At 37.7% G+C, this 12,568-nt stretch overlaps 1 protein-coding gene across 6 annotated transcripts in view; it reads left to right on the plus strand.

Annotated features, from left to right (window-relative positions):
- MITF (melanocyte inducing transcription factor) overlaps positions 1 to 12,568 on the plus strand; it is a 238,059-nt gene that overhangs the window by 127,487 nt on the left and 98,004 nt on the right. For 4 of the 6 annotated variants that reach the window (XM_037040933.1, XM_037040934.1, XM_037040935.1 and 1 more), the window contains exon 2: positions 4,055 to 4,138. The exons of the other annotated variants lie outside the window; for them this stretch is intronic. In XM_037040933.1, coding sequence (XP_036896828.1) covers positions 4,055 to 4,138 — 84 coding nt within the window. The remainder of the gene's footprint in view (positions 1 to 4,054; positions 4,139 to 12,568) is intronic. 6 annotated transcript variants of the gene reach the window in all.

The raw sequence follows: 12,568 nt of genomic DNA on the forward strand, positions 1-12,568 counted from the left end.
TGCACGAGTAAAGATTTATGTATTCTACAGTTAAAGGGAGCTTATATTCTCGGGTGTTTTCCTGCCATTCTCAGATAATTAACATAAAATGTATACAATTATATATATTATACCATGTTTTATTATATATTACTGGTTCCCAAGGCCCGATTTACATTAGAATTTTATGAGAATCTTTTTAAAAATACAGAATTCCAAACCATACCCCTGGAGAATTTCATTCAGTTGTTTATTTCAGGAAAGATCCCTGACATTTATGCTTTTAAGTGCTCTCGAGTTGATTTTAAAGGGGTGGTGTGGTGAGAAAGGTCCCCAGGTGCTTCTGATAAGAATACAAGTTTGGGAGCCATTGGCTGGGGTCACAATAAAGTGTGAAACCTGGGCAAGTGCTTCATCGGTGGACCTGGTTCAGGGTCTGCATAGTGCTGGGCACATAATAACCCTGAGATGTTAATTGTCGTGAGGGCAGTGAGTGGAAGAGTGATTTCACTGAAAGGAGCAGTGACTGTCAGAAGAAAAGATGTACGGAAGCTGTGTGCTTTGGGGGCAATACAACATTTGATACCCAAATAAAATAAGAAACAGTCTGACTGTGATAAAGCAGTGTTTCTACTTTTCTTCAGCAGAGGTTTAGATAGAGTAACAAGTAAAGCCTCTTTTCTCTAGCTCATTCAATACAGTGATTGAACTTTTTCTTCCAAAAGGATTCTGAGGCCCAAATTTAGTATCCAAAGAAAAAAGTTCACTTTCTCTAGGATGGTTGACAGTTTTAAGTCTCATTTTAGTCAAGGTCGTCTTTGAAAAGGTCAGTAAAAATTCTCATGAGTCTAGTGGATTGCTGGAATTTGGGGCAAAGAGTAGTAATCAAGATTTGAAATGCATTAAAGTACAGATAATATTTTTACTTTGCATTCACTATTTCATTTTTTAAAATCTGTTCTTCATTATCATATCTTTGTTTAAACTTAGTATTTGTGTATTTACATAGGTTTGTGTGTATGTGTGCATACAAATATACATTTGTGTGTGCACTTAGGACATTCATCTGGATGGTGCAAATCTGCACCAGAGAATTGCTTACTCATTTTAGACATATTCATTTAAAATATTTATTAAATACCAATCATGGACTGTTTATTCCACTATGTTCTGGGGATACAGTGGTAAACTGAACTGATGTGGATTCTGCTGATTAGAAGACATTTGTTGAATAATGGGGTGACTACTACTTGAGGACCAGTATTTTACTAATGGGGAAATGTATGTAGTAGTTTATGAATTTTTTAGATGTCACATTTAATTCAAGCATGAGTCCATTCATTGCTGTGTCCAAGAAGATTCTTGAAGAGCATTGGTGTAATATAGATCTTTCTAAAACACTATTAATAACTTGAACACATGCCCCTTCAAAGTAATTTTATTTATACAGTATGTAAATGATCAGTGGATAGCCTTCTTGGGTGTTAGATTGTTCAGGATAAAAAGCCAGGTGATGTCATTGTCTGAACATGCCAAGGGGGTGTTTGACACCAGAATATGTCCCTCTTTGAAGGCCTGGAATTCATGCCAGTAGTTTCATGGTCTACATTTGAGAGCTCATGCAGGATACAGATTCTTCCTGTGTGTAAGCATGCAATAAACAGGGTTTCAGTTCTGAAATGTATCTGGGTACTTTGTAACTTTATGCAGTTACAAATAGTACCCAAAGTAGGAGAGCCCAGCTTGGCTTTTTAAAAATAATCACCTAAAAGTCCTGATATGGTAATTTCCTGCCTTTTCTATTTCTCTTGATCTCCCATTTGCTCTATTTCTGGTAAAGCTGAATCCAGGATTGTAGACCTAACTGCAGTCATAATCTTAAGAACTATTTTTTAACTGAGCTTTACTGTCAGGGACTATGCCAGACACATTACATGCTATTTCCTTCATTTCTAACAATAATCTGTGGGATAGCTACTTAGCCTTTTCCTTTCTCAGGTGAAGCAACTGGAGCACAGAAAGTTCAGTAATTTGTACAAGGTCACAGAAGTAGTAAGTGGTGGGATTTCCACCTGGATGAGTTGCCCCCAGAGCCTGTGCTGTGAATTTTTCTGCCCTACTGTGCTAGAGGCAGGAGAAGGAGAGGCGGGGAGGCTTGTAAGGGCAATAGTGTAGCATCTGAGTCATCTTTTACCCCAGTGTGCAGCAAGTCTGTGGCATGTAGGAAGTGCTCAATGACTATAATTAATGAATACAATTATTGTATCTGGGGCCTGGGTTACCTCTCCCCACCTCTGTTCTTTTTACTTATTGGTCTTTAATTTTACAGTAATCTGCCTACTTCTCTCCACCCCGTCTTTCCCCCTGGCCCCATGATGTCATTGCCTCCTACCAGGACTTGCAGTGGCCAATTTTTCCCCTTCTCCATTTGGTTCTCAGTGTAGTAGCCAGAGTCAAATCTGAAAAGTCAAATCTGAGCCCACTGCTCTCCTGTTTACAACCTCCCAGTGGATCTTGCTCTTCTTAAATCCAAACGAACAACCCATTTCTGGCCCACCAGATCCTGTGTGGTCTGGGTCCATCACAGCTTTGACCTCACGGGTACCACACTTTCTCCTCACTCTGTGCCCTTCAGCCATCACGGCACTTCCTTCTAACTTCCCACCACTGTTCAGAAAACTCTTCTTCCATGCAACCCCCCCTTGTACCCTCCAACTGCTGCCCTGACTCAGACCTCAGCCAGAGGTCCTGCCTTAAGGGAAGCCTTTTCTGACCCTTACATTTTAAGCTTTTCCAGCTCCCTATAGCAAGTATCAGATGTATCATTATATATTTTTGTGATTATTTAATATGTGTGTCCCACTACACTTTAAACTCCTAGAATTTATACAGTGCCTAGGACATAGTACGTGTTCCATAAATGTATATTAAGCCAAACATTGAATGAATGAAAAAATGAACAAAATAAAAAGAGCTAGAGCTTGTCTGAGAGTCCTGGATGGAGTTTCCTCTTATCAAAAGATGATGTCATTATATTATGGAATTTGAGATTGATTATAGCATATAGAGATTGCATTGTTTTCCAGCCATTTACGTTAGAGAGAAACTCTCAGGCATAGAGAAGTGAAGTAATTTGCCCAGGGTATACAGCTAGTCAATGTCAGATGTCTTTGTTCTGACCTTTGAATTGTATGTGGGGAGAAAGATACATATTTTCATAACTCTGCAGGATATTTTTGGTGAGCTGAGTCTGTAGAAACTGCCTCAATATTTGATAATATTGATATTTTTATGTCAGAATTTTAGTGTCTTTTAAGGACATGTATTTTGGTGTTCTTTTTTCTTCTTGTACACTAGCGTGTGCAGAATTTAATTGGATGACTGTCTAAGAATGCACTGATTTATGGCCTAAAGATGTGTTACATCCTAAAAGGTGGTAACCACGATAAGAAGGAGCTTGCTCTTGACTCCCACCGGGACTGGGCAAGGACAGCCCTCCTTGTATTCTTGAGTTATGAGGGTAACGAGTGCTGTCTGGATCTCTAGCCTGTCAGCAAGAGAGCATACACAGTTTATCAAGCTCTAGCTCCAGTTATACCTGTTCATGCATGCAAAGCTGCAAGAGGTGTGTGATGAGCTGATGCCTGAGATCCCCACAACTGAGAAGGGGCACAAGCAACCCCACAACCCTCCTTGATTCTGTAAGTCCATTAAGTGTTAAAAGTTCACTGGTATATAACACTATCTCTCCTTTCAAGTTCTATAAGAAGGCTTAGGCACCACAAGACCCATCCATTACATGCACTGGGATGGGCTAAGTGAGCATCCACAGTGCTTGCATGACTGTCTCTGCTGGTGCCTGGGTCCTTGCACAGCCCTTTTGCAGTGTGAGGCAGCATTTTGTCCTGCAGGTACAGTAGGTTCTGGATTAAACAGGTCTGCTGTTGTAGACAGACACCAGGCACCTTTCTAGCAGGAGCTGTGTTTGGATTGGAGTTTCCAGGGCCTTATCAGGAGCCACCCCTAGTGACACAGCCAGTGCCAGAACTAACTTTGACTTTCATTCTTGGCCAAGGGCTTGCAGAACACCTTACAGGGAAAAGATGGAGGCGCTGAGAGTTCAGATGTTCATGCCCTGTGCCTTTGAAAGCTTGTATCTGTAAGTGAAGTCTTATTCTGGGAATAATCCTGAGACCACTTAACAGGCGTTTAAGGGGGAGGCCAGAGAAAGGGAAGGTTTTATTGGGAGTTAAAAATACTGGAATTGTTGCTTTGTGACTGTGGCTTTAATCAGCTTGCGCTATACCTCTAGGAGGTGGATATGACAAGGAGAACAGTGAATTTGTGAGGGAATTGAAATGCTAGCCTCTTAGCTTTGCCTTAAAAGAACAAAAACAAAAAACTGAATGTTAGTCTGAAATTAATAAGGCCAAAAAATAAATGCGTGAAAAATCTGAGAATTGCTTGATCTATGATTACAAGGTAGACTGCAGTCCAGCTTTGTTATGAATTGAAATGGATTTTCTTCAGGAAAAAGAGTGTAATGATAACATTTGTCAGAGCAGTCCTATTGCAGACACTCTGGGGTTTTGCTTCTCCTTTTTTATTCCTGACTGTGGAATAGTGATGGTTGCGTTAGTAAACATCTCTTTTTCATTTTTATATATTGATTTTTTTCTCTTTGAGAGGAACGTCAGAATCATCTGCCTGGCATATGCATGTAGAACAAGTTTGAAGTAGTCAGTTTCAAAGACATACTAAGATGGAGAATGGATGATCCTCTGCACCTCCTTTAACATTTACTTTCAGTGTTAGGTGATGAGATTTGAAAACAATACTAAAAGCTGTGTCCCTAAGTGAATAGGCATTCAAGCAAATCAACTTATGCAAAAGCCACCTCTGGAGCTTAATAATTATTTACTGAACATTCCTGGGTCATGAGAGAGGTTCTCATTGAGTCAGAAGAGCATTATGTTCAGCAGCTTGTGAAGGTGTGTTTGAAGACGGCAAGAATAATGGAAAAATACTAAATGTAGCTGAACTATTTTGAGAATCTGATTCTTAAGAAAAAAATTCCCACAAATTTAAGTGTGGTTAGAGTTCATAATGTTTAGAAGCTGTATCTTTAAGAAGTCTTATAGAAGCTTTTAAAATGATTTCTAATTTCTTGTGCTGTTTTTGCTGTATCGAGTTTGCTTTTATAGTTTTTTTTCATTCTGCATGTCATTGAAGCATTTTAATTACCACATTTTTGAACCATACGATGCATCTAGGTTTTAGAAGAGGAAAGTAGGGGAAAATTTTTTGAAGCAAAAAAATGTGGTAAAATACTTAATAACATAAATAACAATATTTTACCACTGTAAATGTAAACAGAACTGAACAGCAGCATTAACAACCATTATTCCTCCCAAATTTGGGGGGCGGGGTGCATCTTATAGTCTGAAAAATATAGTACTTATCTCTCTAAAATGATACAGCATTTTATCAACAAAGGATATGTAGCTATGGATTAAAAATATTATGCTAGAAATGTTTAAATTTCTCCTTTGTAAATCAGGTAATCATGAGATGACAACTGCCCCTAGTGATTCATAGTCCATGAGAATGTCCTGCATAACTTAGTAAGTTTTAAAATATTAATTTTAAACAAATTAATGGATGTCATGAATGGCTAAAACATGTCATTCTGATGCATCATAAGAAAAGTAGTGCTGTCACCCTTGAATGTACACCCAAAGTAACTCTTAATGTTAACTACTTTTGCTTAATTATTTTGAAGTTTTTTGAATTTTGAATGGTTTGTTCTAGTCAATTAAAATGCTTGCCACAGGAGCATACTTCCCCCACAAAGTGTCAGAATGAAATTCTTAGCACATATTTTTGGCAAAACTTGTTCACTGAGCTGTTGCCCATTAACTTCCTTGGTCCTGTTATTTTAGGGAGGGCATACACTGAGAATTAATTGTTTCTCTTGTATTTTCCTCTAGGAAAGTAAAAGAACACCATAGCAACATTCTAATATTTTGACTTCCTAGAAAATAAGTTCAGTTTTCACTAGTCATGAGATGCTAAGGTACTCAGAGGGTGGCAGTGCAGGAATCAAAACACAGTGGAGAAGAAACCCTAGTCAAACTTTTCTATTGTTTACGTGGTGTGTCAACCACCATTTACTAACACCTTTAATTTGCATAAGTACTCTGTGGCAAGCACACTTTTTTTTTGCTTCCATTTTATAAATGAGAAAATTGAGGTTTGGGTAGGTGAAGTAATAGAGCTAAAAAAGGATTTCAGCCTAAGGGTTCTGGCTTCAGGGTTTGTGCTTTTTCTTGGTTATGTTCTGTGGATTTTCACTTAGGATATTGAATTAATTGATATTTCTTCCTCTGCCTTTTTATTGGTGGGTCTTTCCAAGCCCATATTTCTGAATGGCCCAAAGTATAATTCATTTCAGCTTTTGAGGGACCACAAATAACCCAGTGCTACAGTTTGTGTCTATCAAGTGTATTTCCCTATGTCCAATTTACTATTGATTATAAGGCAACTGTTTGGGAGGAGAAAATTCTATTAAACATGTACATTGATTATAAGATCTGTTCTGACTTGGAAAGTTTTAAAATGTGAAGAGAAAATTTGTCTTAGAATTAAGGAAATTCAGAAGTCTTTAGAGCTCAAATCTTGTTGGAAAAATGTATCTTTGTCACTGAATTACTTAAGAAATGGTTTGCATAAAGGACTTCCAACACTAAGGTTCTAGTATTACCTGATTTTTTGAAGGTGGGTATTTGTTAGTATAGAGACACCAAATTTACTTATTGAACAGATAATTATCTCATCTTATTATGTGTTAGCTATTCTTCTCCATGATGGGGTATCTATACATGAATAAAACAGAAATTCCTGTTCCCGTGAAGAACCAGATATATTCTAGCCCCATCTTTAAGTTTGGGGTGGGAGTGGGGGCTCATCTTATCATCATGGTCCAAAATAGCTGCTGGAGCCCCTGCCAGTACAGCCAAATTCCAGGGGGCATATGTCAGAAGTTTTAAAGAACAGTATATCTCTTTAAGGAGAATTCTTGGAACTACCACATGACATTTCTGCTTAAATCTCATTGGCAAAACTTAGGCATTAAAGCCAGTCTAGTTCCTGGAAAGCTAGGGGATATTGTAGGTAGCAGTATACCTGTCCAAACAAGGAGAAAATAGGGGAATGGATACTAGATTGGTTAAACTGTAGCTGAAACTTGGGTAATTTTTTTCAAAATAACTGTTATTCTCTAAAATGCCACAAAAACTGTATGTGTTGTCCCAGAGCACATCAAATGGGCTTAAGCAAAAATGGAGCTCTTGTAAATCAATGTGCAACATGGAGGGTTATCAAGGGGTCAGGGATGGTTTGATTCAGGTGTTCACTGTTATCCAAACATTGGCTCCTTCTTTGTTTTTCCTTCTTCTCAGTTCTCCATTTCCTCTTTCAACTCACATTACTTTTTCATCTAGTTTATCTTTTTTCCCCCAGATAGTCCCAGAAGGCTCCATATTTACTTTCTACCATCTTTCCAAACCTTAGTATAAAGAGATTTATTTGTTTTACTCTAATAATTTTAGTCAAAGGCATCGGTCTGACTTATTGGACCATCTTGTTGGCACAAGCCGGTTTGATGTGATTGGCCAGCCTGGGTTGTGTTTCTATGTCTGGAGTTAGTAGCACCACCATAACCTCATGAACTGAAAGTGAGGAGGCTGGTTCTTCAAAGTTAAATCAGGGTATTTCCCCAAAGAAGTGGGACAGGATCCTTGACAGGAATAAATAACCTGTAACCGCCTATGAGTGAAATCACATGATGTTTGTCTCTCTCTGACTGGCTGATTCACTTAGCATAGTGTTCTCCAGGTTCATCCATACTGTCACAAAGGCTAAAACTCATAGACAGAGAGCAGGATGATAGCTAAGTGGGGGGATTTGGCAAGGTAAGGGTTAGAGGGTTGAGGGATTGAGTGGAAAGGAAAAGGGATTCATGGACATGGACAACAGTATGGTGATTGCTGGGGGAGGGAAGTATAAAGGCACTAAATGGCAATGGAAAATAAAATAAAGATTAAATAATGAAAATAAAATAAATTTAAAAAAACACATGACCACCGCAAGTCATTAGTATTTGTAAGGCTGCTTCCTACACCATGAAAGGTGCACTCATTGACTTCTCCTGAGACCATAGTTTGCAATTTTGTCTTGATTTCCACTCAGTATTACAAACTTGGTAGACATGTGGTAGTTGTCAAGAATGACAGTGTAAAGCTTTTATATTTTCTCTGATGTGTTATGATGTTGTCTAGACAGATATAAAGAGCATACCCTGTGCGTGGGAAATTATTTGAGTAAGAATGGAAGGCCTTTCTGTCTTTAAAAGGTCCTTGCAATTATTTCCACACTGATGTCTGAATTCTGTTATTAGATTGTCAACAGTTTTGCATTAAAAAGTCCTTTTAAAATTCTCTAGGTGGAGTATCCTGCCATTTCATATTAATTACATACATCTCAGAGGGAGTGAGTTTTTTGGGTCCTTTTAAAATGTTGCAGTTAGGTGTGAATGGGATTCCAAGGTGGGACAGTAAGGGAGAATTCTCAACTGCAGTCTAGTAGAAGGAAGCTTGAGTCTGGGGCACTTCACCTTCATTTGCTTTAGAACCATGTGATGGTGTGACTCTCAGAGGCAGTTTCTTGAAGGGAACTGAGTATTAAGAGTGTGCCACCTCATAGTGGCATCTGTGAAAAATGGAAATCAGTGTGGTCATAAAGTGGGAAAATGGCATCTTCACATCTGTGGTTGAAAATAGTTTTTTATGAGATTGACATTCTTCTTAGTTGGAGAGTATAGGAATGAGAAACCCTTTGGGAGTAATGTAAATAACCAACATAAACAAAATCTGATGATGAAAATTACCTGTAAAAACAATGTTTATATACTACTGAGGTCTCTTAAAAATTATTGGTCATTACTCCTAGTTAAAGAATTTTTTTCCAGCAAACTCTCTCAACATACTTTTATTTTATTTTATAAATTGCGTATATGTGCCACTGTACTAACATTATATATATAACATGTATAAAAATAGAAAATAAAAATGATGGATAAAATATGTGTACATATAATATTCTAATTTTTTCTTCCTGTGCCTCAGGATATTCATTTGTACTCTTTTTGAAGCATATTGGTATATTGGGATCATTATTAAGGTTCTCTTGATTTTGATCTAATTAATTATTGAGGTTACTCTTAATTGTACCTACTGAAGGTCCAATTTAAGGAATATAATCTTTTTTTTTGTTAATTCTCACCAGATGATATGTTTATTGATTTTAGACAGAGAGGAAGGGAGACACACAAAGAAATGTTGATATGATAAAGAACCATCCATTGCTTGCCTCCTGTATGTGCTCCAATCAGTGAATGAACCTGCAGCCTAGGTATGTGCCCTGACTGGGTATTGAACCCACAACCTTTTCGTGTATAGCTCCAACCCAATAAACCACCAGTCAGGGCAAGGAATAACCCTCCAATTTTTATCAGTGATTGGGGTTCAGGTATTGAAAAATACAGATTTCAGATTTTAACTTATATATCATTGGTAGTTCTTACTTTTGAGTATATTTTCCTCCTCCTGTGTAATGAAAGGTATAGGGATACTGTCCACATTGGACACCATGACATCCTTCCAGTAGAACCTGGCCTTTGGAAGGCATTCAAGGCATTCAGATTTTTTTTTTTTGGAGGAAAGAAGAGGATAAAGACTGGCTACACTTTGTAAGATATTTTAATTTCTCTGCACCAGAAACTTGTAGTATTTATTGTTTGAGCCGGTAATGTTGTTGGAAAATGCTGGAATTTTGATGGGCTTCCTTTTTTTTTTCTTTTGACCACTAAAACGCAAGGTTGGCAGTGACAAAAGTCCAGAAGATCTCAATTTTTGAAGCCAATCTCTGAAATGTGGTACTTTCACATTTATATAGGTTATATTCTCAGCTATTTTAAGTACAAGTGATAATGTCTTCCTTTCTTATTTCAGTTTCAATATTTTCTTATTGGTACTTGCTTCCACTCTACATGGTGAAAAAGTCATCCTTACATTTACAAAGTGATTTCTTGACTGGGAAGATTAAGATAATGGAAATGCTGATCATTCTGAAATGTTAGAGTGTCATTTAAAAAGACATAGCCATTTACCAACTCTTACTTCAGTGATTTGTGTACTTGGAAGCACTTTCAAAAGACTCCTAAGAATTTCTTTCAGCTGACAGGACTAACTGGTTTGAGGCCATTTCCATAGATCTAGCCTGTGTGTTCCTTTTAGTTATGATAAAGCAATTGTAACCAGAAATATCCACTTACAATTTCTGGACTGATGTTTTTGTCTGTCTGGGTTTATGGCCTATTGACAGGGGTTGTCCTCCCGTTCCATCCCATTCTGCATGTTGATACTGTATCAGAAGGACTCTTTAGAGCTCTTGTCATACTTCTGGTGGTGGGAATGGAATGTGAATTTCCTCAGACATGGGTGAAAGTATTCTGGCCCTAGACTCACAGATGTGTGTTCATGTCCCAACTTCTACTAATGACTAGGTGATCTTGGGTGTTTGAATATTAGTTTGAGAACATGGCCAGGCATCCGAATCAATTGTACGATTTTTGTAGACATATTGATGCCTGGGACTGACCTTAATTGAAATAATTTTCTAGGGATGGAGACTGGGCATTTTGATTTTAGACAGTGTACTCAGCTGACTTTGTGATAGCCAGTCTTGTGCATTTGGAAATTCCTGTGGCTTAACCTACCCGTGACATAGGTTTCTCATTTGTACTTCATGAAGATAACAGTATTGTGCCTTTCTGTGTCTCCACTGTGGATGTGAACATCAGCTGTTGTGCTTTCCTGGACAGAATTACAATGTGCCCTGGAGCAGGCAAATACTCAGCTTTGAGCTCTATCAGCTGAATGATTGTAATGAATATTATTTTTTTCTGGAGAAAAATGCTAGGATTTTTATAACTTATGAGGTAATTGCAGGAGAAATAATCTTTTCTCTTCATCTCTGAAAAACTGGGAAGTCCTCTGAGTTAAATATGGATTGCCTAAACCTTAAAAGATAAATGTGCTGTGGTCAAAACTTGCATATACAAAATCACCTCCCTGTATCAGGAAAGAAGTAGTATGTTCATAATAATTTAATTTTTATTTTATACTAAGTTTTGAAGTCTGTTCCTCTTTCTCAGACTATGTTTCAGTCATTGTGCTTAGCTTTTTTATACCTATTATAGATTTTAATCATCACAATGCCAACAGACAGATACATTAAACACTCTTTATAAATAAGAAAAATCAAAGCTCAGAGATGGACTATCTTGGCCACAATTATAGATTAGTAAGTGGCAGAGCTGGATTCTGTATGAGGAAATGAAGAGAGGAAATGCAGTGAAAAGTTTACCAGCTTCTTCTTCAGCCTAGACCAAGTTTCAACTGATCACCAGTTTCCTACCTTAGATGACCCTGATGGGGAGACCAGAGACTCATTCATAAGGCCTAGTAAAGGATTTGGTATCAGTGTCAAAGGTGAGGAGTAGTCAGTCAGATATCATTTGGATGCTGGGGTAATGTGTTTAATGGAATTGCTAATACTCTTAAGTTGTTAATGAAGGCAGTAGAATTAAGTATTTGAATTTAGGAATATACCAGGTAACCTGGAGCACATGACCACCAGGTAGGTACCAGTGTTACTTGGTATCCATACATATCAGCTGCTGAATTGAGTACTTTAACATTCACTCACTCAACACAGTACCTTTGGGAGGAACATTTTGGAGAGGCTCAGAGAAGTGTAATGGACCCTTAAAGATCACTGCTCAACAGTGACTGAACTGTTGGCCAAAAAATCTGTTTAGTTTTCTCTTTAAAACAAATGGCAGATTTTTCATTTTCACAATAACTTTATAGATTTGGATATTTTGAGTATGTTGGCCATCGCCCATGTTTATTGTTTTCAGTTAATGGCTTGAGTTTGATTGTTATCAACTTCAGCTGGTCTGCCCAACCATGGAGCATCAACCAGCGAGAAATACTTAGCACAGAATTTTGCAAACCACTTTTGACATGTTCGACCAGTCCCAGCACCTTCTCCATACACTGTACAAATCTTTGTTTTGCCTTTCAGTTGTGTTTTCACTTTTCTTGAAATAGTGCCAAATATGCCAAAAATGTTGTGTGTTTTCTTCCATCTTCACTATTAACATGGACACACAAAAATTCAATAATTCTGATTTTTTAAAAAGAGCCACTGATGTGACAGCTGTCATAGTACGGTCTAAAAAAATTGTCTTGAATAAAGTTAAAGACAACTAAGTGCTACTAGAGCCATCTTATGGAAAAAAAACAAATGAACTTCTTGGCCAACCCAATAGAATTAAGCCCAATAGAATAGAGCCCAATAGAATTGAGCCCGGTTGCTGGTGTCACTGTTCAGCAGTTCCCAGTTCTTAGGGAAGCTGTGTGTCTGGCTTCAGTGATTCTGATAAGTGCCAGTAAAAGTTTTT

The sequence above is a fragment of the Sturnira hondurensis genome, unplaced genomic scaffold, assembly GCF_014824575.4.
Source record: "Sturnira hondurensis isolate 20B ecotype Veracruz unplaced genomic scaffold, ASM1482457v3 Scaffold0002840, whole genome shotgun sequence".
Taxonomy (NCBI): Eukaryota; Metazoa; Chordata; class Mammalia; order Chiroptera; family Phyllostomidae; genus Sturnira; species Sturnira hondurensis.